Source organism: Bos indicus x Bos taurus, chromosome 11 (assembly GCF_003369695.1).
Source record: "Bos indicus x Bos taurus breed Angus x Brahman F1 hybrid chromosome 11, Bos_hybrid_MaternalHap_v2.0, whole genome shotgun sequence".
In the NCBI taxonomy this organism is placed as follows: domain Eukaryota; kingdom Metazoa; phylum Chordata; class Mammalia; order Artiodactyla; family Bovidae; genus Bos; species Bos indicus x Bos taurus.
In genome coordinates, this window is record NC_040086.1 from 529,500 (window position 1) to 554,842 (window position 25,343).

The 25,343-nt window shown below is 39.4% G+C and overlaps 1 protein-coding gene across 5 annotated transcripts in view; it reads left to right on the forward strand.

Moving 5' to 3' along the window:
• Positions 1–25,343, forward strand: part of ANAPC1 (anaphase promoting complex subunit 1) — a 99,299-nt gene that overhangs the window by 43,342 nt on the left and 30,614 nt on the right. For all 5 annotated transcript variants that reach the window (XM_027554519.1, XM_027554522.1, XM_027554518.1 and 2 more), the window contains exons 22-34: positions 1,724–1,802; positions 2,201–2,237; positions 2,319–2,389; positions 4,695–4,873; positions 6,689–6,903; positions 8,658–8,776; positions 9,790–10,061; positions 12,629–12,863; positions 17,226–17,317; positions 18,642–18,776; positions 18,952–19,034; positions 20,091–20,169; positions 20,956–21,030. In XM_027554519.1, coding sequence (XP_027410320.1) covers positions 1,724–1,802; positions 2,201–2,237; positions 2,319–2,389; positions 4,695–4,873; positions 6,689–6,903; positions 8,658–8,776; positions 9,790–10,061; positions 12,629–12,863; positions 17,226–17,317; positions 18,642–18,776; positions 18,952–19,034; positions 20,091–20,169; positions 20,956–21,030 — 1,671 coding nt within the window. The remainder of the gene's footprint in view (positions 1–1,723; positions 1,803–2,200; positions 2,238–2,318; positions 2,390–4,694; positions 4,874–6,688; positions 6,904–8,657; positions 8,777–9,789; positions 10,062–12,628; positions 12,864–17,225; positions 17,318–18,641; positions 18,777–18,951; positions 19,035–20,090; positions 20,170–20,955; positions 21,031–25,343) is intronic.

Below are 25,343 nucleotides of genomic sequence, written 5' to 3' on the forward strand. Positions count from 1 at the left end.
TTTATAGTCAGTCTTAAAATTGGTCAGTGTGACTCTTCCTTCCATTACTTTTCTTTTTAAAAATTATTCTAGCTATTTTAGTTCCTTTGCCTTTTCCTTTAAATTTTATAATTGGCTTGTCCATAGCTACAAAAAATCCTACTTGAATTTTTTTTAATGAAATAATTTTTATTAAAAAAATTAACCCAACGTTATTAATACATAGTTAATCCAAGATCAGAGCTGATTCAGATAGAACCAAAGGGTGCCGATAAAGGTAAGCTCCTTCACAATAACGTCCCTTGGTTCCCTTATACTGGAGTAGCCTGCCGAGAGGTCTTCTGTGGACCTTTCTTGAGATGGGGCTTTCCCAGGCTTATAGGAGAACCAGATCTTTTGTCTCCTGTCTCAGATATCACTGGACTAGGTAAATGTCTTTGCTCCCCACCTGCTCCTCCTGTACTCTACGTTCTGCTTCCTTCATGTTGAGAAAGTCTTCAGTACCCGCCACGGCTCTGAAATAGACATGCAGAATGGTGATTCTGCTTTTTTTAAAAAAAACAATGATAAAATATATATAACATAATATTATTTTAATTGTTTTTAAGTGTACGATTCAGTGGCAGTCAGTCCATTCACAGTGTATTAAGGGCAGCTCAATACTTTTTCATTCCTTGCTGCTTATGTGGAAACATTTAGGTGAATTCACCAGATACTTTGGTTCTGTACAACTCCGTTAAAATGGGGTAGACTCAGTGTTATAGCTACCCAAGAGGGAGCCAGAGATATATGACTAAGCCAAAGGTGTTCCGTGTCCAGCTTACACTAGTCAACTTACAAATATTCGTGTTATATCATATCTTTCTTAGATGCGATGTCAGCGACTTTCAGGAGCCTATCATTCGTAGTGTCTCTACTGGTTTAGAGTTAGGACGTGAAGACCCTCCAATTGTGCTGAGATTTTGATACCATCGTACTGCCACTTTCTTTCCAAAAAAAGGCTGTAGGTGCAGATCTTAGTGGTAATAGCAAACACTCAAAGAACTCTGAAGGCTGAAGTGGAGAAGGGCCTGGAGGAGTAGAGAGTTAGGGTTTACCTCACTCTAAGTTGGGACGCTAGTTGTAAAGAGCCCCCCTGCCAGTGCAGGAGACCTGAGAGACCTGGGTTCAATCCCTAGGTCGGGAAGATCCCCTGGAGGAGGAAATGGCAACCCACTCCAGTGTTCTTGCTTGGAGAATCCCATGGACAGAGGAGCCTGGTGGGGTACAGTCCCTAGGGTCGCAAAGAGTCAGACGTGACTGAAAGGACTCAGCATCCACTCAACACAAATGACCCAAATGTCAATCCGTTTGTAAGTAGATAGGCAGAGATTGGTACATATTTCTAATGGAACACCCCTCAGCAGTGAAAAGAAAGAAACTGCTGATACACGCAGTAATGTGGATGAATCTCACAGAACTGAGTTAATGAAGTAGGACACAGAAGGCAACATGTTCTGTGACTCCATTTGCATGATATTGAAGAAGCAAAATACAGGAAGAGAAAAAAGATGCGTTATTTATTCCCAGTGATTCCCAAGGGCACTTTCTGGTGTGATGCAAGCATTCTGCGTCCTGACTGTGGTTATATGATTGTATAACGTTTGTCAAAACACAGAGCTCTGTATCTAAAATGGGCTAATTTTCCTGTCTGTGCTTATGCCTCAAGAGTTTAAAAAATAATGTTAAGTTTCTCCTTATGCAGAGTATTGCACTCTACATACTTGGTGACGAAAGCTCTCTTTCTGATGAATCTTCACAGTATTTATCCAGAATAAGTATAGGTAAGTCGGTCTAACATTAGGCTTCCCCAAACAAATTTTTATAGATGTCGGTATCAGAGTTGAAATAAAAAAATTAAAACTTTTCTAAGTGTACTTCAGGTGCCGTGTCTTGCTTCATTTTAGAGGTGACAAAATGGCACAGTTATAGTCTTGAGTCCACAATTCACTTTCAGAGACCAAGATTACTTAAAATCTGACAAACTACATTTTCAATATGTCTAAAAAGGGCTGTTTTAGCCCCAGGGAAATGATTATACTTTCCAACCTGCCAGAGTACTGCTTATTTTATTGTTTTTTAGGAGTTCTTTATCTGTAATTTTTCTTTCCAAATGTCTTCTATATGTTGCCTGCTTGCTTTATCAGGATAACTATCAAAATAAAGTTTTGTTCTGTTTTAGCCCCCCCGAAGCCACAAGCAGAACAAGAGGAGAGCAGGTGACTTTTACTCAGTTTGTACTTTTACACTGCCTGTTTCACGACTTCATGTCTAACAGCCTCCTGTTTGCTCTCTTGCAGGTTTAGTTTCCGGCATTCTGCGTCGGTTTCTAGCCTGGGTGAGAGATTAGTTGTCTGGATGACTAATGTAGGTAAGGTCTTCTTGTTACCTTTCATGTGTCTTTGAAATCCCTTCCTTGGACTGCCCTTTCCTAACCAGGCCCTGTGTCCTCAGAGCTCGCTAGAGCTGGGAGGCATGAGAAGGCAGGGCCTCTGGCTCTACAGCAGGATCCCACAGTGTTGAGATGATGGCCCCCTGAGCCACCCTTTCTTTGCCTGACGGTCTCACAGCTTCCCTCTACTAACATCTTGGGTACCAGCCTTTTCTCCTTTGGTGGGTGGAAAATCTATGTCTTTCCTCTGAGACCAGTAGAGGCTGTGGCTTTGTAGAGTGGCCCCAGAATGGAGAATGCTAATCACTACACATTCAGATTTGAAGCTGTTAACTTAGATACCAGAAATGATTATTTCTGGCAAAATCTAAAAGTAATGTGTGTATATCTTAGAGTATGCTTTTGAGTGATACAGGCCAGGGATTTTATGTACCAAGAGGCAGATTCACCTGGGACAAGGGAAAGGAAGGCAGAGAATTTCTTCTCTCTTCCTAAAGATTGTGCCTTTGGGTTTTAAGCTGAGTAAACTGCCAAAACTTTCTATAAAAATGAACTAAAATGTTTCAAAAATATTAACAATATGAAAACATAAAAAATGAGGGTGTTATAAAATAGTATGTTGAAAGTAGTGCTTTAATGAATATTACAAGAGGTTTCTGAATTCTTATTTAGAGAATATTCTAAATGACTTGAGTTTTTCACTCTTCTTTTTTGTTATGCTTCCTTGAAAATTCCAGTAATTGTCATGTAGTATTACCAATAAGATACTTATGCTGAAAAATATTGGATGAGTTCTATTCATTTGTATGTTACATAGCATTTAGTATAAGTGTCATTCTCAAATAAGGTAACATTTTTACCTCTAATTAACCAATTTTCTATGTTAATAAATACTGTAAAATATTATAAAATTTAGAAAATCATTTCAGAAAAAATTAACCTGAGGTTGTGAAAAATTTTTAAATGAAATATGGTATATATACAAGAGAGTGTATGAAATGTGTTTAGAGAATAAGAGTAAAATGAGCATTGATGTCCTGGTCGCCCACTATTAGAAATAAAGCATTGTCAGTGTGGTAGAAAGGCCTGTGGACCTAGTCCTGTATATCCTTCTCTCACACACACCTTACTGCTACAGGTAACCATTGATGCAGCACCCATCCTAAATCTTGTGTTACCGTCTGTCATTTTTTTTATCACCTTCATATATTACTTAGTATTGTATGTTTTTAACTTTATGTAGCTCAGTGTAGATATATGTTTTTTACTACCTTATTTTCCTCAATATTTACAGATTCATCCATGTTGACTCACGTAGCAGAAGGTCATTCATTCATTTTCACTGCTATATAATCTACTGCTTGGATATATCACGACTTATTTATCTGTTCTGTTGATGATGGAAACTGGACTCTTTCCTGCCTTACCACGTTTTGCCATAATGAACAATTGCTAATGAATATTTTAATGCTTATGTCCTTGTTCCCTGTGCGCGCGTTTCTGTATGGCTGCTGATGGGCTGTAAGGGTGAACCTGACTATACCTGTGTTTTCCAAGGTGGTTGGTCCCGTATACACCACCGTCCTCTGTGGAAGACAGTTACTGATGCTCTGTGTAGTTGCCAACACTTAGTATTGAAGGCAATGGCACCCCACTCCAGTACTCTTGCCTGGAAAATCCCATGGATGGAGGAGCCTGGTAGGCTGCAGTCCATGGGGTCGCTAAGAGTCAGACACGACTGAGCGACTTCCCTTTCACTTTTCACTTTCATGCATTGGAGAAGGAAATGGCAACCCACTCCAGTGTTCTTGCCTGGAGAATCCCAGGGACGGGGGAGCCTGGTGGGCTGCCGTCTCTGGGGTCGCACAGAGTCGGACACGAAGCGACTTAGCAGCAGCAGCAGTATTGATTGACTCTAATATATGTCTGTTAGATGAGTATGAATTTTCATTTCCTAGTGGTTTTACTTTGCATCTCCCTGATCACTCATTGGACAGAGCATCTTTTTGTATGTTTATTGACCATTTGTGTTTCCTCTTAGGGAAATGTCTTTTTGTCCTTTGATTTTCCTATTGGATTGTTTATGCTTTTTTCTTCAAAGTCTTTAGGAATCCCCCCCCCCCCCACCCCCAAGAATACTCATGTCAAGATGCTGGTCTGGTAGCAGAATGAATACAATCGGTTTCTTGCTATTTGTTAGGGTAGAGTTTACTAACTTTATTCGGAGGATTGGGACAGTGGTTAAGTCTGACTGAAGAATTTTCTCCTTTCCCTCCGTCACAAGGTTTCACTTTAAGAGACTTGGAAACGCTTCCCTTTGGAATAGCTCTTCCCATCCGAGATGCGATTTATCACTGTCGGGAGCAGCCTGCTTCAGACTGGCCGGAAGCTGTCTGCCTCTTGATTGGACGTCAGGATCTTTCCAAGCAGGCCTGCGAAGGAAACTTGCCCAAAGGAAAATCTGTGAGTATCAGGAAAGTCCATGTTCAGTTTTAGCCTCAGTAGACTTAGAGTAGAGCCTCCCTCCATTTTCCTTTAAGAATTTTTGCAGGTGTATGTATCAGATTATCTTTTATCATATGCTAGATAGATATGCTTTAAAATAGGGTAAATTTTATTCATTGTAGATTGAACATGGAAATAGATTTTGTGAATGCTCTGTCTTACCTGCACCTTTCTTTGCCTTGAGTCAGGACAAGTGTTGAGTTAGTAGACAGCTACCATGACTGATTCCCTGCTTATACCACGTTAGTAATTAACTGCTGCTGCTCTTTAGTTGCTAAGTTGCTGTTGAGTTGGCGACCCCATGGACTGTAGTCCATAAGGCTCCTCTGTCCATGGGATTCTCCAGGCAAGAACACTGGAGTGGGTTGCCATTTCCTACTCCGGGGTTTGTCCCTTCCCAGTGATTGAATCTGCATATCCTGCATTGGCTGGCAGATTCTTTACCACTGAACTGCCAGGCAAGCCCCCATCTATCTTTTAATCTGCACTTAAGTAAGAAGTTTTAGGTGAATTAGTGTTTGTCTTATTTTAAACAGAAAACCAAAATTTTTTGTTAATAATATGATTATCTTTCCCTCAACCAAGATTAAGTCGTTAGCATTTAGACCTCTTTTGTTACTATGAATGAGACCATCATTAGCCTTAAAGCCAAATGATACTGATAATCGTTTATCTGTATTTATATGTCCTTTTAAGAAATTCTGGCTAAATTCAGTTTGTTCAGTTACTTGAGGTTATGTTTTGTAACTCGTCTCAAATTTATCAGCTATTTGGGTCTATATTTTATTGCTGACTCACCAATTGGAATATAGTTTCTTTTAAAATTAGATATTCCATAGAAATTATAATAAATTTTTAGCAACTAAAGTCAGACTGATTTTTAGTCGTATCTTCCAGTATTCTTTTTCCTGGTTAATGTTGCTTCCACATTAAATGTTGCAAGATTTTAGCCTTTCATCTAGGAATTAATATTTTGTGAAAGGAGTAGAAAAGTGTGAGAAAACAAGATTTCTGCTATTTCTTCTGTTCTGAAGTCTGATTGAATCATTTGGCCTGGGAAGTTAAAGCACATGCTGAGCTTATGAGGACAGAATGATAAGCAGGCAATTAACTCTCCTCACTTGTTTTGCTGCATTTAATTCCTTTCCTTTTAAGAAACATACTTGGAACATACTTAGGACAAAAAAAGAAAAGGGAAAACCAACCATGATCCATTCTGTTTAAAGCATGGAAGTGAGAAAGTGTTAGTCGGACCTCCTCCAGCCCTTGGTTGATACCTTTCCAGGTGGTTTTCTTCTGCTAATTAAAGACAGTATTTAAATTGGTGTCGGTTCTTTAGTAACATTGTGTGGGGTTAATCTTGTGTTGCCAGTAATATGTTTCCTCTTCAGAATATTTAGAATATAGTTTGATTTTTATAATTTATTTAGAATATTCCTTTCTGTGGGATCAGCCTCCTGACTATTACTCTAAGTTGAAAGCTTTCCCCTTGGCTGAGTAAAGAATCTTTCCAAGTAGGCAATACAATTAATTAAATTGTATTTAGGCAATTGTATTACAATACAATTAATTAAATTGTATTGTAGGCAATACAATACAATTAAAGATTTCTAGGTAGGAGCCCCGTATGCCCGGGGAACCTGGGCCAGCCCTGCTTTGGCGTATGCTTTTTGTTTGATGTAGACTTGGTACCTCACCCTGTGCGTTCTTATGTTCAACAAATGCGTGTTGGCTGGTTTTTAAGTTAGTATTACAACCAAGTCTGTTACTCAGGTGCTCTCATCAGATGTTCCTTCAGGAACAGAAACAGAGGAGGAGGATGATGGCATGAATGACATGAATCAGGAGGTGATGTCGCTAATATGGAGCGAAGACTTACGGGTGCAGGACGTGCGAAGGCTTCTCCAGAGTGCACATCCTGTCCGCGTCAATGTGGTGCAGTACCCCGAGCTCAGTGACCACGAGTTCATCGAGGAGAAAGAGAACAGGTGAAGGCAAACATCAGCTGCCGGAATTTAAGTAAAAATTACTGAATGCTGCCGCAGTTTGTTCAGCTGGAAGAACAGGCATGACGGTAGCATTCATTCACACCTCACAGGGCTGCTCAGGAATCCAGTGGGCCGTTTGTGCGTAGTGCTTAGAGCACTGCTGGGCACATCGTAGAGCTCAGTGCCGTCAGACATTTTTGTTATCCGAGGTCATTGATTTTGTGATGCTGATCTTTTTTTTTAACCTTTTCACATTTCTGAAATCAGATTATCTGTCAGTCTGTGGGTGTCTGTAGGTGTTACGGTTTAGTTGGCAGTGCTTTTTCTTTCTTAGAACCTCATGAAATAGTGATGCATCTTAAAATCAGCTGCATCTTAAGTGGAACGGGTATACTGGTTTTGTTTTCATTATTGTAATTTTGTGGATTATGTATTCTGTTTCTGCTAAAAATGTTTTGGGATGTAGCATTCTGGCCTAATTCTGAATTTCCCTGATGACAAATTACTGTGGGGCAGTGTTCTCGTAAAGAGTCATCTTACTACAGTGAAGTGTTCCTCCCCAGTGAATGAGGAAAGCAGGTGTATGCATTTACAATAAGGGAGAGAGCATGCCTGTGAACAGCTTTGTCTGCAGAGAGAGTTTTAGCTTCTTCTTAGCCTCAGAAAGGATATTTCTGTGTCTTCAGATTTAGCATGTATTATTTCCTGGATATAAATGCTCCTACTTCCACAATTTCTGTTTGATGCCACTTATTTTAACATAGAAGCAAGTTAAAAAATAGTGGATTAGTTTCAAAGTATAGCCTGGAAAAGGAAATGGCAACCCACTCCAGTATTCTTGCCTGGAAAATCCCTTGGACAAAAGAGCCTGGCAGGGCTTCAGTCCTAAAAGAGTGAGATAAACTAGAGTGACTAAACAAAAACATAGCCTGGAGAAGCCATTTTAACCTTGAACGTAGTTAACGCAGTGCTATTAGTTCCATAAATCCTGGCCATCAAGTAGATGAGATGACTTCACTGTTCCGGGGACACCATGAAATCCACTCACCTCCAAAACAAGGACTTCTTTTTTCTCCTGTGTGTAGGCGTTGGAGGTGGCAGTAGGGCTGTGTTCACAAAAAGGATGAGAGGAGGGTCCCAGCTAAACTGGCAGTAGCACGGTGAGGAAACCCGACAAACCCTGTGTTTGCCTCTGAGAGTGTTAGCATTATTTCAAATAGAATTTTAGGTTTTTCTTTTTGAATACTTAGGGAGAGTTGGCTTGGTTTATAGAAAGCTGGTTTTAATTCAAAGTGAATATGAAACAGAAGGAGGAACGCGTCTCCCTCTTAGACTTTCTAATGGGAGTGCATGCGTACTTAGGTGCTCAGTTGTATCCAGCTGTTTGCAGCCCTTTGGTTGTAGCCCACCCGGCTCCTCTGTCCATGGGATTCTCCAGGCAGGAATACTGGAGTGGGTTGCCGTGCCCTCCTCCCGGGGATCTTCCCGACCCAGGGATTGAACCTGCCTCTCCTTCATTGGCAGGAGGATTCTTTCCCTGCTAAGCCATAGAGGAAGCCCTCTAATGGGAGTCAGAGTGTGAAAAAGAATAACCATGTTCAGATGATTGACCCACATCTTTGTAGGGATTTACTTTGATGTGGCTTCACCTTTCACAGCACTGCTGCTTTTAAAATATTCACTACAGATTACATTCCAGTTTGTTTGTCTGTTTAAATTTTTTTTTCACATAATGGCTTTAATTTTAATTATAGATTGCTCCAGTTGTGTCAGCGGACTATGGCTCTCCCAGTAGGACGAGGAATGTTCACCTTGTTTTCATACCATCCCGTTCCAACAGAACCGTTGCCTATTCCTAAGCTGAATTTAACTGGTATGTTAAACTCTGGGTCAGTGAGAAAGGAAAACGATGAATTATATGTTTAGTGGAGTTCTTTTTGCATTATCAGTATTGTGTCTTATGTTTGTGATGAACTGTCATTTTAGAAATTTTACTTGCTGTTTCATTATTAATCTCTCTGCCCTTTTTGAGAAAGTAAAAGTGCCTGTCATGAACTTGTCACCAATGTGGTACTCTCACAGACCAGCATTTGAGTTAGCTCTTAGGTACAGAAAGCAAATGGTGAATGCAAATATATTTTATTTTATGCTGTGTCTTTGTATGTGTGTGTATGTGTATATAGACTTTTACAAATAAGACACTGTGCATCTAATTAAAATTTACATAACTTTCAGAACATGTTTCAAACCTCTAGTGAACTGTATAACTTTGTGCAGTGTTTAGAATATTTATTTTAACTATTCATCCATGACTTAAGCTATTATAGAACATTAAAAATATACAGAGAATTCAGTATTTGCAAGTACACAGTGTAGATTAGAATCAAAACACTCAAGAAAAGGAATTCATAGGGAGCCTAGCATTATGAACAGTTTATTTGCTCTTCAGTAAGTTGACCATAGATTTAAATTTAGTGAATACTCTTTTCTGATTCACAGGGTAACTCAAGTGTATAAAATGATGTTTTTTTATATAGGTATCTTTGAATGCAATTTGGAATTTTTACTAATAGCATATAATTAGATTACTATATATAGAGAGACATATACGTAAGAGATAGAGATAGAGCAAATTTGTAAAAGTCTTTGTCTTTTTGAAAATACCATGTTTTCTTAACATCTAGAGAGGAAGAGAAAAGTAGGGCGGTACATTTGAAATTAATATCATTGTTATCAATTTCATATTGAAATTATTATTCATGTAGCCCCAGATATTATGGGGCTAAGGGTTTTGAATGCAGCAAAGTGATCTTTGTTCTCAGAAATCAGTGTAACAATTTTGATTTTCTGAATTTTCACTCTCTGTTTTACATTTTGTCTGCCTAGGGCGGGCCCCTCCTCGGAACACGACAGTGGACTTGAACAGTGGGAATATCGACGTGCCCCCCAACATGACCAGCTGGGCCAGCTTCCACAATGGTGTGGCTGCGGGCCTGAAGATAGCCCCTGCCTCCCAGATCGACTCGGCCTGGATCGTCTACAATAAGCCCAAGCATGCCGAGCTAGCCAATGAGTATGCTGGCTTTCTCATGGCCCTGGGCCTTAACGGGCACCTTACCAAGCTGGCTACTCTCAATATCCACGACTACCTAACCAAAGTGAGAACTCATGCTGCTGGCTCCTGGCCTTGCTCCTCCCCAGGGCTGTTACTGTAGCTCCTCAGGGTCCTGTGCGCTCTTCTTCAGTCATGTCCCTCTAAGTGCATTCTTCTCAGCAGGCAGAGAGATCCTTCTAAAGCATAAATTGGAACAGATCGCATTCCTGCTCAAACTGTTTAGTGATCTTCCGTTGCTTTTAATGTGCCTTTTGGAACCTGTGTGATCCTACTCACTTCTCCAACCTACTCTGTGCATTTCTTTCCTTTGCTCTTCACACTCCAACCGTAGGGCTTGGCTGTTTTAGCTCCTCTGCAAACCAGACTCTTTCTCGTGGCCTAAAACGAGTGGTTTGTATTATAGTCACGTTGTTGTTGTGCATCCATCACTACTGTTAAGTTTAGAACATCTTCGTCACCCCGTGAAGGAACCCCCTACCTAGTAGCAGTCAGCTGTCCCCTCTCCCTCCAGTCGGACAAACTGTTCATCTACTTCTTGTCTCTGTGGATTTGCCAGTATGGACGTTTCATATAAATGAAACCAAACAGTAGGTGGTCTCCTATGGGAGGCTTCTTTTGCTTACTGTAACGCTTTCAAGTTTGTTCATGTTATATTAATACCGTGCACTAGCTCGTCGTTCCTTTTTATTGCTAAGTAGACATCCATTGTATGGATAGACTTTATTTTCCTCATCGGTTGATGGACGTTTGAGTTTATTCTGTTTTTTGACTGTTATCTGTAATACTACTATGAACATTTTGTGTGGATGAATGTTTTCGTTTTTCTTCGGTATATTTCTAGGAGTAGAATTGCTGAGTCATTTGGTAGCCCTTTTTAAATTTTTTAAGAACTACCAAACTGTTTTCCAGGGTGGCTGCATCGTTTTATAATCCCACAAGCAATACATAAGGGTTCCAATTTCTGTCCATTCTTGCCAACACTTGTTGTTATCTGTCATTTTAATTTTAGTCACCTCAGTAGGTGTGAAGTAATATTTCATTGTGGTTTTGATTTGCATTTATTTCCCTGATGGTTAATGATAGTGAACATCTTTATATGTGCTCATTGGTCGTTTATATGTGGTCTTTTGACTAATGTCTATTCACATTCTTTGCTTAGTTTTAATTGGTTGAGTTATAAGACTTCCTTATGTGTTCTGGATACCAGACCATTAACAGGTACATGATTTGCAAAATTTTCTCCCATTGTGCTGTCTCTTGGGTTGTCTTTTCATTTTCTGATAGTGTCTGTGAAGCACGAAAGCTTTTAATTTGATGAAATCTGGTTCATCTAGGCTTCCCAGGTGACACAGTTGGTTAGGAATCTGCCTGCCAGTGCAGGAGATGCAAGAGATGTGGGTTTGATCCTTGGATCGGGAAGATCCCCTGGAGGAGGAAACGGCAACCCACTCTAGTATTCCTGCCTGGAGAATCCCACGGCCAGAGGATCCTGGCGGGCTACAGTCCGTAGGGTCACAGAATCAGATATGTCTTAGCGACTAAACAGTGGCAACAACTCATCTGTTTCTTCTTTGGTTGCTGTGCATTTGGTATCTTACCTAATCAGTTATTGCTTAACCCAAGGTCACTTGGGTGTATACTTGTTATGTAGATTTACACTTGTGCTTTTTAAGAGTTTTCTACTTTTAGTTACATCTTGAGGTTAATTTTTATGTTTAATGTAAGGTATTTCAGTAAATGAAATTTCATTCTTTTGCAAGTGGCTCTACAGTTGTCATAGCACCTTTTTATGAAAAAACTCTTCCCATTGAATTGTCTTGACACGCTTGTTGTCATGCAAGCATCATTATTTTTGAATCATCTTGGCATTATCTGCATATATTCCCTCACCTGACATCATTTTCTCTTACTTTCTAAATCTCAGTGACACCCGTCCCCCAACTTTTGCCACTTTTCTTGGCTAATTTGTACTCATTCTATTGTAAGTTTACTATTTAGAGATTTCTAGTGATACCCCAGTTCCTCTTAATCTAAATTAGGCTCTGTTAGAATTAGACTCACAGACATAGACAGCAGACTTGCGGTTGCCAAGGGGGAAAAGGGGAAGGAGAGAGATGGACGGGGAGTTGGGGCTGGTAGATGCAAACTGTTACAGTTAGAAGATAAACAACAAGGTCCTACTGTGTAGCACAGGGAACTATATCCAGTCTTGTGACATAGCCATAATGGAAAAGAATATAAAAAAAGAATGTATGTATGTGTATAACTGAGTCACTTTGCTGTACATCAGAGATTAAGCACAACACTGAATCAACTGTACTTCAATTAAAATAAATTAGGCTCTGTTAAAATATTCATGTAATATTTACTTTTTCATTAAATGAGTTTTTGATAATATATATTTTTTAGCTTAACACATTTTCTCCCCCAAGGGCACTAACTTCATGAGAACAAGAACCATTTCTATTTACTTTGCTTATGTATTCTTGGAGCCTCTCATTGTGCCTGTCACATAAAAGTACTTAATAAAATTACTGGCAGGAAGTATTTTATGAAAGTTGCATATTTGTTTTGGTAGTGACTTACGTCTCATTCTCTTCTCTGTCTTAGGGTCATGAGATGACAAGCATTGGACTGCTTCTTGGTGTTGCTGCTGCTAAACTAGGCACCATGGATATGTCAGTTACCCGGCTTCTCAGCATCCACATTCCTGCTCTCCTGCCCCCAACGTCCACAGAGCTTGACGTTCCTCACAATGTCCAGGTGGCTGCAGTGGTTGGCATCGGCCTTGTTTATCAAGGGACGGCTCACAGGCATACCGCGGAGGTCCTGTTGGCTGAAATAGGTAGGACTTCGATGCGCTGCGGTCTCATGTTTATTTCCCATTCCACAGGAGCCAAAGTAAAATAGTAAGATTATAAGAATGAGGGAAAAAATAGTAGGTTTTGTAAGCATAGAAAGAGCTGTACTAATAAGAAAAAATTACAGATAGTGTTTTCCAAGACTTGTGTTACTCTGCAGGTGGTTAGTCTGCATGCTCACTGTTTGCCCGCCCATTTGCGCCTCCATGGCCCCATTTAATGAGGTGGTCTGTGGTCTTTCTTTTTGGAAGGGAGTATGCCATGCGGCTTGAGGGATCTCAGTTCCCTGACTAGGGATTGAACCCAGGACCCCAGTAGTGGAAGCGCAAAGTCCTAACCTCTGGACCGCCCTGGAATTCCCGCCTGTGCTCTTAAAATCACACGTGAGCGTGCTGTTTATCCTGCTCTGTCTATGCCAGGCCTTGTCCAGCAATGGTCTGCACTTAAAATTCGAAGTTGATTTGATCCCTGAAAGCACAGTGTTTATTCTCTTGGACAACAGTACTTCTGACAGAATGGGAGTGCTTGACTCCTCCTTTTCTCCTTTATGTACTAGTGGGTACGTTAGTGATGAAATTTAGTTTCTGTGTTTTCAGCTGAGTCTACATTTTTTGGAAATGTGTCTTGGATGTTGTCATCTTTTTCTGACAAATGGAGATGCTCTTAGCATTATTAGTGCATTCAGTAATTTAGATATGTACTTACATGTTTCGTTCTGCCCTGTTCAGGATCTTTCTACATGTATTTCAGGATAGCCACAAAATTGGCCCGGGCCTATTGGCTACAAGCTCTAGATCTATGGGTCTGATGCTCAGACTCTGCTCCAAATGACTTTTTCTGGGACCCAGACTGGAGGGTGTGCTGCTTTTGTGGTGATGACAGAAGGGCAAGTGGAGAACCAAATAATGGAGGCACATTTTACACCTTTGCTTATGTTATGCCAGCCAGGCTCCTAGGTCAAAGCCAGTCACGAGTGTTCACGTACACTAGGAGACTCTGTCGGGAGAGTGGATGTTTATACAGGAGTACTGCGGGGCAGGAACGAATTGGAATCAACTATGTAGTGTGCTACCAGTTCAGTTCAGTTGCTCAGCTGTGTCCAACTGTTCACGACCCCGTGGACTGCAACACGCCAGGCCTCCCTGTCCATCACCAACTCCTGGAGCTTCCTCAAACTCATGTCCATTGAGTCGGTGATGCCACCCAACCATCTCAACCTCTGTCGTCCCCTTCTCCTCGTGCCTTCAATCTTTCCCAGCCTCAGGGTCTTTTCCAATGAGTCAACTCTTTGCATCAAGTGGCCAAAGTATTAGAGTTTCAGCTTCAACATCAGTCCTTCCAATGAACACCCAGGACTGATCTCCTTTAGGATGGATGGGTTGGATCTCCTTGCGGTCCAAGGGACTCTCAAGAGTCTTCTCCAACACCACAGTTCAAAAGCATCAGTTTTTCAGCGCTCAGCTTTCTTTATAGTCCAACTCTCACATCCATACATGACTACTGGAAAAACCATAGCTCTGAACTTGTTGGCAAAGTAATGTCTCTGCTTTTTAATATGCTGTCTAGGTTGGTCATAACTTTTCTTCCAAGGAGCAAGTGTCTTTTAATTTCATGGCAGCAGTCACCATCTGCAGTGATTTTGGAGCCCAAAAGAAGTCTGTCATGGTTTGCATTGTTTGCCCATCTATTTGCCATAAAGTGGTAGGACCAGATGCCATGATCTTAGTTTTCTGAATATTGAGTTTTAAGCCAACTTTTTCACTCTCCTCTTTCACTTTCATCAAGGGGCTCTTTAGTTCTTCTTCACTTTCTGCCATAAGGGTGGTCATCTGCATATCTGAGGTTGTTGATATTTCTCCCTACAATCTTGATTCCAGCTTGTGCTTCATCCAGCCCAGCATTTCTCATGATGTACTCTGCATATAAGTTAAATAAGCAGGGTGACAGTATACAGCCTTGACGTACTCCTTTCCGTATTTGGAACCAGTCTGTTGTTCCATGTCCAGTTCTAACTGTTGCTTCCTGACCTGCCTACAGATTTCTCAGGAGGCAGGTCAGGTGGTCTGGTATTCCCATCTCTTTCAGAATTTTCCACAGTTTGTTGTGATTCACGCAGCCAAAGGCTTTGGCCTAGTCAATAAAGCAGAAGTAGGTGTTTTCCTGGAACTCTCTTGCTTTTTCGATGATCCAGTGGATGTTTGCAATTTGATTTCTGGTTCCTCTGCCTTTTCTCAATCCAGCTTGAACATCTGGAAGTTCACGGTTCATGTACTGTTGAAGCCTGGTTTGGAGAATTTTGAGCATTGCTTTGCTAGCGTGTGAGATGAGTGCAATTGTGCAGTAGTTTGAGCATTCTTTGGCATTGCCTTTCTTTGGGATTGGAATGAAAACTGACCTTTTCCAGTTCGGTGGTCACTGCTGAGTTTTCCAAATTTACTGGCACTTCAGTGCATCACTCAACTGGAATTCCATCATCTCCATTAGCTTTGTTCATAGTGATGCTTCAAAAGGCCCACTTGACTTCACATTCCAGGATGCCTGGCTTTAGGTGAGTGATCACACCATCGTGATAATCTGGGTTGTGAAGATCTTTTTTGTACAGTTCTTCTGTGTATTCTTGCCACCTCTTCTTAATATTTTCTGTTAGGTCCATACCATTTCTGTCCTTTATCGAGCCCATCTTTGCATGAAATGTTCCCTTGGTATCTCTAATTTTCTTGAAGAGATCTCTAGTTCTTCCCATTCTATTGTTTTCCTCTGTTTCTACTATAGTGGTGAAATAAGTTATTCTCAAAATAAAATTTCCTATTACCAAAATATATAATAGCTTAACTGATTGGTCTGAGAAATAGTCAGAAGATCCTCAGGACTGACTTTAAAAAGTTATTCATTTATGGGGTAGTATACATTCTTTCGGAGAAGGCAGTGGCACCCCACTCCAGTACTCTTGCCTGGAAAATCCCATGGATGGAGGAGCTTGGTAAGCTGCAGTCCATGGGGTCGCTGAGGGTCAGACACAACTGAGTGACTTCACTTTTGCTTTTCACTTTCATGCATTGGAGAAGGAAATGGCAACCCACTCCAGTGTTTGCCTGGAGAATCCCAGGGGCGGGGAAGCCTGGTGGGCTGCCATCTATGGGGTCACACAGAGTCAGACACGACTGAAGTGACTTAGCAATAGCAATAGCAATACATTCTTTGGCTGTATCATGATGATATCTAATGCCAGTATCACACATGTCTCACAGCCTTAGCTCTTTCATCTTGTATATAGAAGATTGTATATTACCTGTAAAAGATTCATGTGGATTCATAGGCATATGCTCTTTGTATAATTAGTCACCATATACATACCATTTTTGTACTGCCCTTTTCATATATTATTGTCAAAAATAGCTTTTAAAATCAATTTTATATTGTATAATAGCTCATTGAGTTGATGTTCTGTAAATTGCCCAATCATTTTCTTATTTTCAGGAGTTTTAGGTGGTTTTTAATTCTTTGCTGTTAAGCAATAAACATTTTACTGATTGCACATGTGTAATTGTTTTGTTCTCTTAAAAATTTTTTTTTTCTAGGGATGAAATTCTAGGAATGTGAACTTTTTTGGGGATGTAATACATTATATGTATAATATAAATACATTTTGCTGCATTAAAGGGGGTGGAGTTAGAATTAAAGGGTACTTTTTAAAAGTGTGAATTTTACATCTAGTCAGACTTTTGGCATCAGTACAGAAAAATTCTATCATAGTAAAGCTTAGTATTATCTAGATTCAAAATAAGTGTCTGGATCTGGAAGTTGGTGATGGACAGGGAAGTCTGGTGTGCTGCAGTCCATGGGGTTGTAAAGAGTTGGACATGACTGAGCGACTGAACTGAACTGCATAGTTAAGAATTAAAATTCTTAAATACTTGAAGTGTCCTTCCTGTTCATTATCAGTATTTGAACATGTGTACACCACATCTAATGAATGGATTTGAAAATAGTAAAACAACAAAAGGAAAGAGGAAAGAAATTACAAATTAAAGCTTTTTTGAGCATTCCTCCCATTTAAAATTTCTTCCTACTTTTTGGTAATTTTTTTTGGTTTTATTATAAAGCCCAAGGTTTTGCAGTATTTTAAGGTCATTCCTTTCAAATTGGCAAATTAGAAGAACCGTGTTTGGGTTTTATTTTGTAGTAAACCAAAAGTAGTGGACATTTGTGAGAATGTCAGATCTTTCTCAGTGGGATTATATTGAATTCATAGCTCTTAGGCAACTTACTGGAAAGTTAGCTTTAAAACTTTTACGACTTAGGCTCTTAAGAGACCAGCTTGACCTGTGTTGCTTTATGTTTTATAGGACGGCCCCCTGGTCCAGAAATGGAGTACTGCACCGACAGAGAATCGTACTCGCTGGCTGCTGGTTTAGCCCTGGGCATGGTTTGCTTGGGGGTAAGCAGAGTTCATGCCTTCAGGTGCTTTAGTGACAACATCTGCTTGTCGAGACAAACGACCCGGACACATTACTCTGAATACTGCTCTGCCTTAGCTGACCCTGATTCTGAGCTCTTTTCTTCTTTCTGGATGTTTCTCTAAGTGTCATATTTGGAAATGGAGAGAAATTATAGTGAAGAGTAGGGCTTTCAGGTTTCTTGACCCCAGCTTAGATGTAACTGCTTATGAATGTACCCTAGGAATGAAATTTGTCAGACAGATTTCAAGACGTAAGATGAAGAAGTGACAGCCCTGTTAGTCAGAAACCAGTGAAAACATGAGTCTGGTGGGAAGCGTCAAGAGTGTAGAAGTTACTAGAGATAAACCAAAGTTGTCTTTTGGCACCCTGATATCCCAGAAGGTCGCCCTGTTAGCAGCTGTTTTGTTACCGAATGCAGTATCACTCTGACCCATCTTTAACCCCATTCAGGAGACACAGTATAGAATTACCAGAAACATTTCATTAAATGACTGTGTCAGCTGGAATGTGGGTTCTTTGATTAAAGATTGTGGGTTCCAATACAGGGTTATACTGAAACTAAATTATATAAAGAAAGCTGTCAGTTAGGTTTTTGACTCTTCACATCTGACACATGAGGTAAGGGGGCAGATGATACAATGAAACAAGCATCGCACTGAGAATTGGGACTTGAGTTCTGGTTGTGACCAGAGTCTCATCATTTAACTACCGTATTGTCGGTAGTTGAGCGCCTCCCTAGACTGGGACCAGGCTGCCCTGTCTCAGGGCCACTGCTGCTCTTTAGTAGCTGTGTGACCGTGGGTGCGATCTGGGTGCCTCCTTTTCTCACCTGTAAAACAGCAGCTGTTTGATAGGCTTGTCGTCATATTAAGTAAGTGAACCCATGTTAAACACACAGAATTGTGCCTGGAAGAAAGTTAAGTGTTCAGAAAGTTATTTTTATTACTATGGTTATTATTGTTGGAATGGTTCATAGGCACAATAATGAAGGGATTGAGATGTTTATAGTTCAGGTTTCATTTACCTACATAACAATTTCTTTAGCTGTTAGTAAAATTAAGTATATTTTGAAGCTTTTGTGTATTTTATGGAATGAAAGTATTAATTTGTCTGCATGTGTATTATATAATTTTAATGTGAATTATTAGTAGACTGAGTGTTAACTCATGAGAAATGTTTATTTTAATTGATTAAAAAACCTGAATACCCAGCTTTGAAGTTACTTGGTGCTTTGTCATGGGCGTATGTTCGGGATCTTACTCTGTAAAATCTCCTTTCACACCCTGTTCCTTTGTCCTCCAGCACGGCAGCAACCTGATAGGGATGTCGGACCTCAACGTGCCCGAGCAGCTCTATCAGTACATGGTTGGGGGCCACAGGCGCTTTCAAGCTGGGATGCACAGAGAGAAACATAAGTCACCGAGTTACCAGATCAAGGTAGGTCCAGATCAAGCAACAGATCAGAGTTCTGGAAACTAAGGAATTAGTTTAAGAAATGGTAATTTTCATATCAGCATTTGTAGATATGTTCATTTTAAGTATGGCTAGCATTCAGAAGAATTTTAGAGTAATTCAAAGCTCTTTTACACAAATAAACTTTTTCTTTTGATAGGAAGGAGATACCATAAATGTGGATGTGACTTGTCCAGGTGCCACTCTCGCTTTGGCCATGATCTACTTAAAAACCAATAACAGGTACCGTGTCTGCCCACCCATCCCTTGCCATGACAGTCACTGCCTGGCTGACCTCAGTTGATTTTGAATTGCTCCATTGCCTAATCATGTCTGACTTTTGCCACCCTGTGGACTGTAACCTGCCAGGCTTCTCTGTCCGTGGGAATTTTCTGGCAAGAATACTGGAGTGGGTAGCCATTTCTTCCTCCAGGGGATCTTGCTGACCCAGAGATCAAACCCACATCTCTTGCATGTCCTGCATTGAGAGGTGGGTTCTTCATCACTTAGCCACCTGGGAAGCCCCACTCTGACCTCAGTAGTGACACTAAATTATCTTACTGTGTTTACTAACAGTAAAACTGTGCTAGATCAGCCTGGCTTTAGTGCTGTCAAATACTGCCAGTTATTTCAACATCTGACAATACGGTTGCCAGTTTCTATTCATTTTTATAGTTGACGTCACTGACAATCAAACAGTGTCCAAATTCCTTTTCATTGATTTTGCATGTTGTGAGAACTGATGAAATCAGAAATACTTAGCATTGTTATAGTCCTGGTTCCCATCCATAAAAACGGTTTCTGCTTAATTCAAGAGCTTTCTTAATGACCATACCTTCTGCCTTCCCAACCCTAATAACTAGTGTTGGCACTTGAAAGTTGATGTTTGGCTTTTTATTCTTTTATATTTCGCATAGAGTAAGTTGGGTTTTGACTCTTTTGATTTAAAAACACTGTCTGAGATTCAAGAAATTTTTCAATATTGTAAATTCCTTTTTTAGACAAAGTGAATGTTAGCAAAATTAAGGGTAAAAGCAGATTTATTCATCTACTGTTTAGATGAAAGCATACGTCATTGCCTTCTTGGCACCGGAGATGTTTCAGTGAATAAAACAAATACTTAGCTTATAGTAAGGCATACATACGTACCAGATATTACTTTGGAGGATGTGAAGTATTGTGAGAAAAAAATAGAGCGGTAGTTGGAGTGGAAAGAAAATTCCTGAAATGTGTCTTGTGATTCTTGACTGTCTACTCTCTTCTTGGGCAATAACGCTTGCTGGCATCCACCACCGACAGGCCCATCGCAGACTGGCTCCGCGCTCCAGACACCATGTATTTGCTGGACTTCGTGAAGCCAGAATTCCTCTTGCTTAGGGTATGGTACTTCGCGGTTTTTCATTTCTCTTAATTTGAGGAATCTATATAAAATGTCTCCGTAAGCAAGCCTTTACTGTTAATCCGTCATGTGTGTGTATAACTGGTAGTATTCTTTTGAATATTCCCAAATATAGCTGTAGGAATTGCTAAATAAAGCAACCACATTGATATGTAATACTTGAAGTAACATTTTAACTTTTCACATTATTATTCAAACTTCCTAATGAGCAGTGACTCAGTGGGGCTTCATTACTTCTTTTGTTTTACATTTTTTTCATTATTTTTAGGAATGCAGTAATATTATTAAAGGTATAATTTGTGACAGTAATTGTTTGACAAAACTACCTCAAACTTTTCCTCTTGATATTTAAATGTATGTTTTTAGCATATGATAGGCTTTAAATTCTGTAGACTGATTCTTTTCCTTATGGCTTTTCATTTATGGGGCAAGTTTTAAAAACTTTTCTCCAACTTCTCCAAACTTCGATGATGAACAACTCAATTTTAGATTTTTTTGTGATACCTCTATTGGGTTGGCCAAAAGCTTCACTTGGACTTTTCTGTAACATCTTATGTAAAAATGTGAACGAGCTTTTTGGCCAACCCAGTAAACTTTCAGTTTGTTTTAGTGAGTGGCTTCGGTTGATATTATATACTTAGCTTTATTTTGAAAATTTCCATCAGTTGGGAACTGATTCTTAAATTGTTCTGTTACTGGTATTATCATTACAAAATCTGTGAACTTCCCCTGCTGTAATGAATTTTTTTGTATTTCATTTTTAAGACGCTTGCTCGATGCCTGATTTTGTGGGATGATATTTTACCAAATTCCAAGTGGGTGGATAGCAACGTTCCTCAAGTACGTACGTATGATAAATATTATTTTATTTTTAATCATGTAAATTATGATTTCTTGTGGGATTTTCTAAAACCCTATAAAATACTACTTCTTTTGAAGACAATATTGATGATTATGGTATTTCTTCAAAACACAGGAACTTTCATTTTAAGATTGTATGTTGAGCACAGACCACAGCCTTCCTTAAAGAAACCTAAGTGTTTTTGACATTTTTATTCTAGTTAAGTATGCATTTATCAAAGTTACTACTTTGTGACAATTTTTGATCTTGTATATAATAAGTTGTTTTAATTATTTTATGGCATATTTACCCAGTAAGCCAAGTAGTTAAAAGAATAAGCAGACTCTTGTAAAAACCCCAAATATTGTAAATATTGTAACTAAGTGTTGCCCTTTAATTAACTATCCATGTCCTTGTTACTGTTTTATTTGGAAAATAAATCCTTAAGAGTGCTAGAATGCTTCTCCAATGTTTTAATAAGAAAATTCCAAAATAAAGGTTGAAAGAATGTTATACAAACACTCGTACAGCCAGTTAGCTACTGCAATTAATATTTTACTGTATAAGCTTGCCTGATGCAGAACGTTTTATTAATGGAGTCGCAGTATAAACCCTTTTGTATAAGACTTCTTTTCATTCAGCATGATTTTGAGATACTACTGAGTGTATCAGTAGTTCAGCCTTTGTTGTTAAGTAGTATCCTATTGTATGAATATACCACAATTTCTTTTTCCATTCTCTTTTGAGAATTCTCTTCCCTTTTCCCATTCACACCTGGGTTGGTTCTAGGTTCAGTTATTATCAAGCTACCATAAATATAGTTTGTGGACTTATATTTTAATTTCTCTTGAGTGTTTACTTAGTATTGGAAATACCTAGGCATAGAGTGGACGGTACGTTTAGCGTTCTGAGGACAGTAGACTTTTCTCCGGGGACGGTGCGCCTTTTACCCTCGGAGCAGTGGTGTGTGAAATACCTAGGCATAGAGTGGACGGCACGTTTAGCGTTCTGAGGACAGTAGGCTTTTCTCCGGGGACGGTGCGCCGTTTTCCCTCGGAGCAGTGGTGTGTGCGAGTGCTGCCTGCTGCCCGTCTTGCCGGTGCTGGTAGTCGTTAATTTTAGCTCTGCTTGTTAATGCGTAATGATGTCTTCCTGTAGTTTCATTTTGCATGTTGAGAAAGTTTTTATTTGCTTATTGCTTCTTCATATGTCTTTTTTATGAAGTGTCTATATCTTTTTCCCATTTAAAAAAAATTTTGTGGGTCTTACTGAGTTGCTGGAATTTTTAATATATTCTGGACCTGTCCTTTATCAGATAAATGTTTTGTAGATATCCCTCCTAACCTATGGCTTACCCATTCATTTTCTTAGTAACATTTTTGATGAGCATAAAATTTTAAAAATTTGATAATGCCTAATTTATCGGTTTTCAATTTTATAGTTATTGCTTTTTTGAATCCTTGGGAAAAAAAATTTGACTAACCTGAAGATTTTTTTCTAAAACCCAGTGTTTTGGCTTTTATGTATAATTATATATTTTATCTCAGTAATTTTGTTGATGATGTGAGATTAAGGGTTAAGGCTTCCATTTTTAAAAAAAATATAGATATTTAGTTGCACCAACATCATTTGTATTCCTTCTTTTCCTTATTGTATTCCTGTGACTCCTCTGTCAAAATCAGATCACTGTTGTATTTTATACCATTTCTACAGATTGCATAGTTTCTATGAATTTATGTTCACTTACTCTTTTTCAGGCATTTCATTTTCCTATTTAAGTCCATTAAGTGAATTTAAAATTTTCATTTTTGTACTTTGCTGTTGTAAAATTTGCATTTTTCCTTTTTAAGTAATTTCTACTTTTTCTTTTTTTAATATAACTTTTTTTAAAGTTTCATACATTTTGTGATGAGATTTTCTGTCTTTTCATTATGAGCATATTGTCCTTCCAGTTAGAAGAGCTGCTTTAAAATCCTTCTCTTCTCATGCCAAGAGTGTGGTCATTTCAGGATGATTTTCTATGGTCTTTTCTCCTGGAAGTATGTCGCATTTCTTTTTCTTATGTTAAGTAATTTTGATTTGTGTCTGAAGCATTCTGCATATTTTTTTTTTTAAACCCATGTATTTGGAAATTAAATGTCCACTTTTAAATGATGGCTAAGAAGCCATGACAAGGAAAATTAGAAAATATGTGTAACAGAGTAAAAATGTGCATGTTGCTTTTTAAAGACTCTAGTTCCTGTTGTATTCCTCTAAGGAGTGTTACGTGTGTATATACATGCATACTTATCTTTATGTGTGTGTACAAGCTGAAACTCCAGTACTTTGGCCACCTCATGCGAAGAGTTGACTCATTGGAAAAGACTCTGATGCTGGGAGGGATTGGGGGCAGGAGGAGAAGGGGACGACAGAGGATGAGATGGCTGGATGGCATCACTGACTCAATGGACGTGAGTCTGAGTGAATTCCCGGAGTTGGTGATGGACAGGGAGGCCTAGCATGCTGCGATTCATGGGGTCGCAAAGAGTCGGACATGACTGAGCAACTGAACTGAACTGAACTGAACTGAACACATAAATATATATACATACACACACAAATCATTTTGCTTTAAAGCAGCAGTTAATTTACTTGGAATCAAATGTCAAACCCTGTCTCTTGGGTGCCAGTTCTAGTCTCAGTTGAGTTCTTTAATTCTGTGGGGCCTGGGTCTGCCCTGGTCACATATGATTCGTGGGCTAGGCAGACATTTAACTCCTTGAGTATTTAGATGTCAAAAATAGCAGTTCTTCTGGAAAGTATGCTTTAAAATGTACGTTGTAGGATGAAATTATACTTTTTCTTCTATTCCTTCATTCAGCATATGTTTGTTGATCCTTTGCAAATGCAAGACACCATCCTAAATTCCATGCTACATTTAAGATGCATCTGACATGTAGACTGATTTTGAGAAAACTTTAGTTTGCTAAGTTTATATTTTTTTTAGTTTTCAAAGTGAGGTTAAGCATGTACACAAATAACTATTTTCAAATGGAAAGTGAAAATTCATGTAAGTTCTTTTTTTATATAACTTCTATTTTTAAAGTTTTGTGGAAATGTAGTCCTTGGACTTTTAATATAGTTATCTCTCTGACATTCCTTTTCCTTCAGACTTAATAATTTTAAATTTGGTCTTTATTATATTAGGGTTACCCAGTAGGATATATAACAAGTTCACAGTTCTGTTGTTGATATGCCTGTCTCTCTACTTTCTCCTGGTTCCCACCCAGTCATCTCATTGATTCCGTAGCAGGGCTGCTTGTAGGGAGCAACTTAGCATCAAAAATGGGTTAATAAGGTCACTTTATAAACTGCTTATTTGTTTGAACTTAAGGCATGTATCAAATACAGTAACTAACATCTTCATAAAAAAGCTTTACTCTGCAACCTGTTTCTCTTTTTCTTTCTTTCTTTCTTTTTTTTTTTGTTCACTGTTATGCTATTAATTGTTCAAGTATTGCCCCCAGTGTATGGGTGGGAACGATGTACTTTTGATTATTTGTGTGTCAGGAGACCTCAAGGCCAGTTACCGTATCTTTTCCATCTTTCATTCCTAGCAACTCGCACACAGTAGCTAGAGCTCAGTACCTCACTGTTACGTTGGAAGAGGACAGACTGGTCCAAAACCACCCTTGCTAGTAAGAGGTGGGGCAAAACTTAAACTGGCTGTTAGGCCTTCAGCGCTTGAGATTTTTTTTTTAACTATTTATTTATATTTATTTTGTTGTGCTGGGTCTCAGTTGCGGCGTGCGGGATCCTCGGTCTTTGTGTTGTGGCATGCGGGATCTCCATTTGTGGCATGCAGACTCTTAGTTGCAGCATGTGGGATCCAGTTCCCCTACCAGGGATTGAACCTGGGCCCTCAGCACCGGGAGCATGGAGTCTTAGCCACTGGGTACCGGGGCAGTCGTGAGAGCTCAGGATTTTTGTCTTAGACTTCCCTAGTGGTCCAGTGGCTGAGACTCCGCGCTCCCAGTGCAGGGGGCCGGGTTTGATCCCTGGTCAGGGAGCTAGATTCCACATGTTGCAGCTGAAAGATCCTACATGCCACAACTAAGACTTGGCACAGCCAAATAAATAAAGATTAGGGGGAAAAACCAGCAGTTCGGTGGTCTTTTTCTTGTTCATTCCTGTGTGCCTCAGCCTGCTTATAAGTGATTACATGTTTCCCTTTGATTGCACCTTATATTTCTTACTTTTTTTTTTTTTAAACTTACGAGGCCGTAGAAACGATAACAAGGGCTAGGCTGAAGAGTGTGTTCCCCACCCCCCG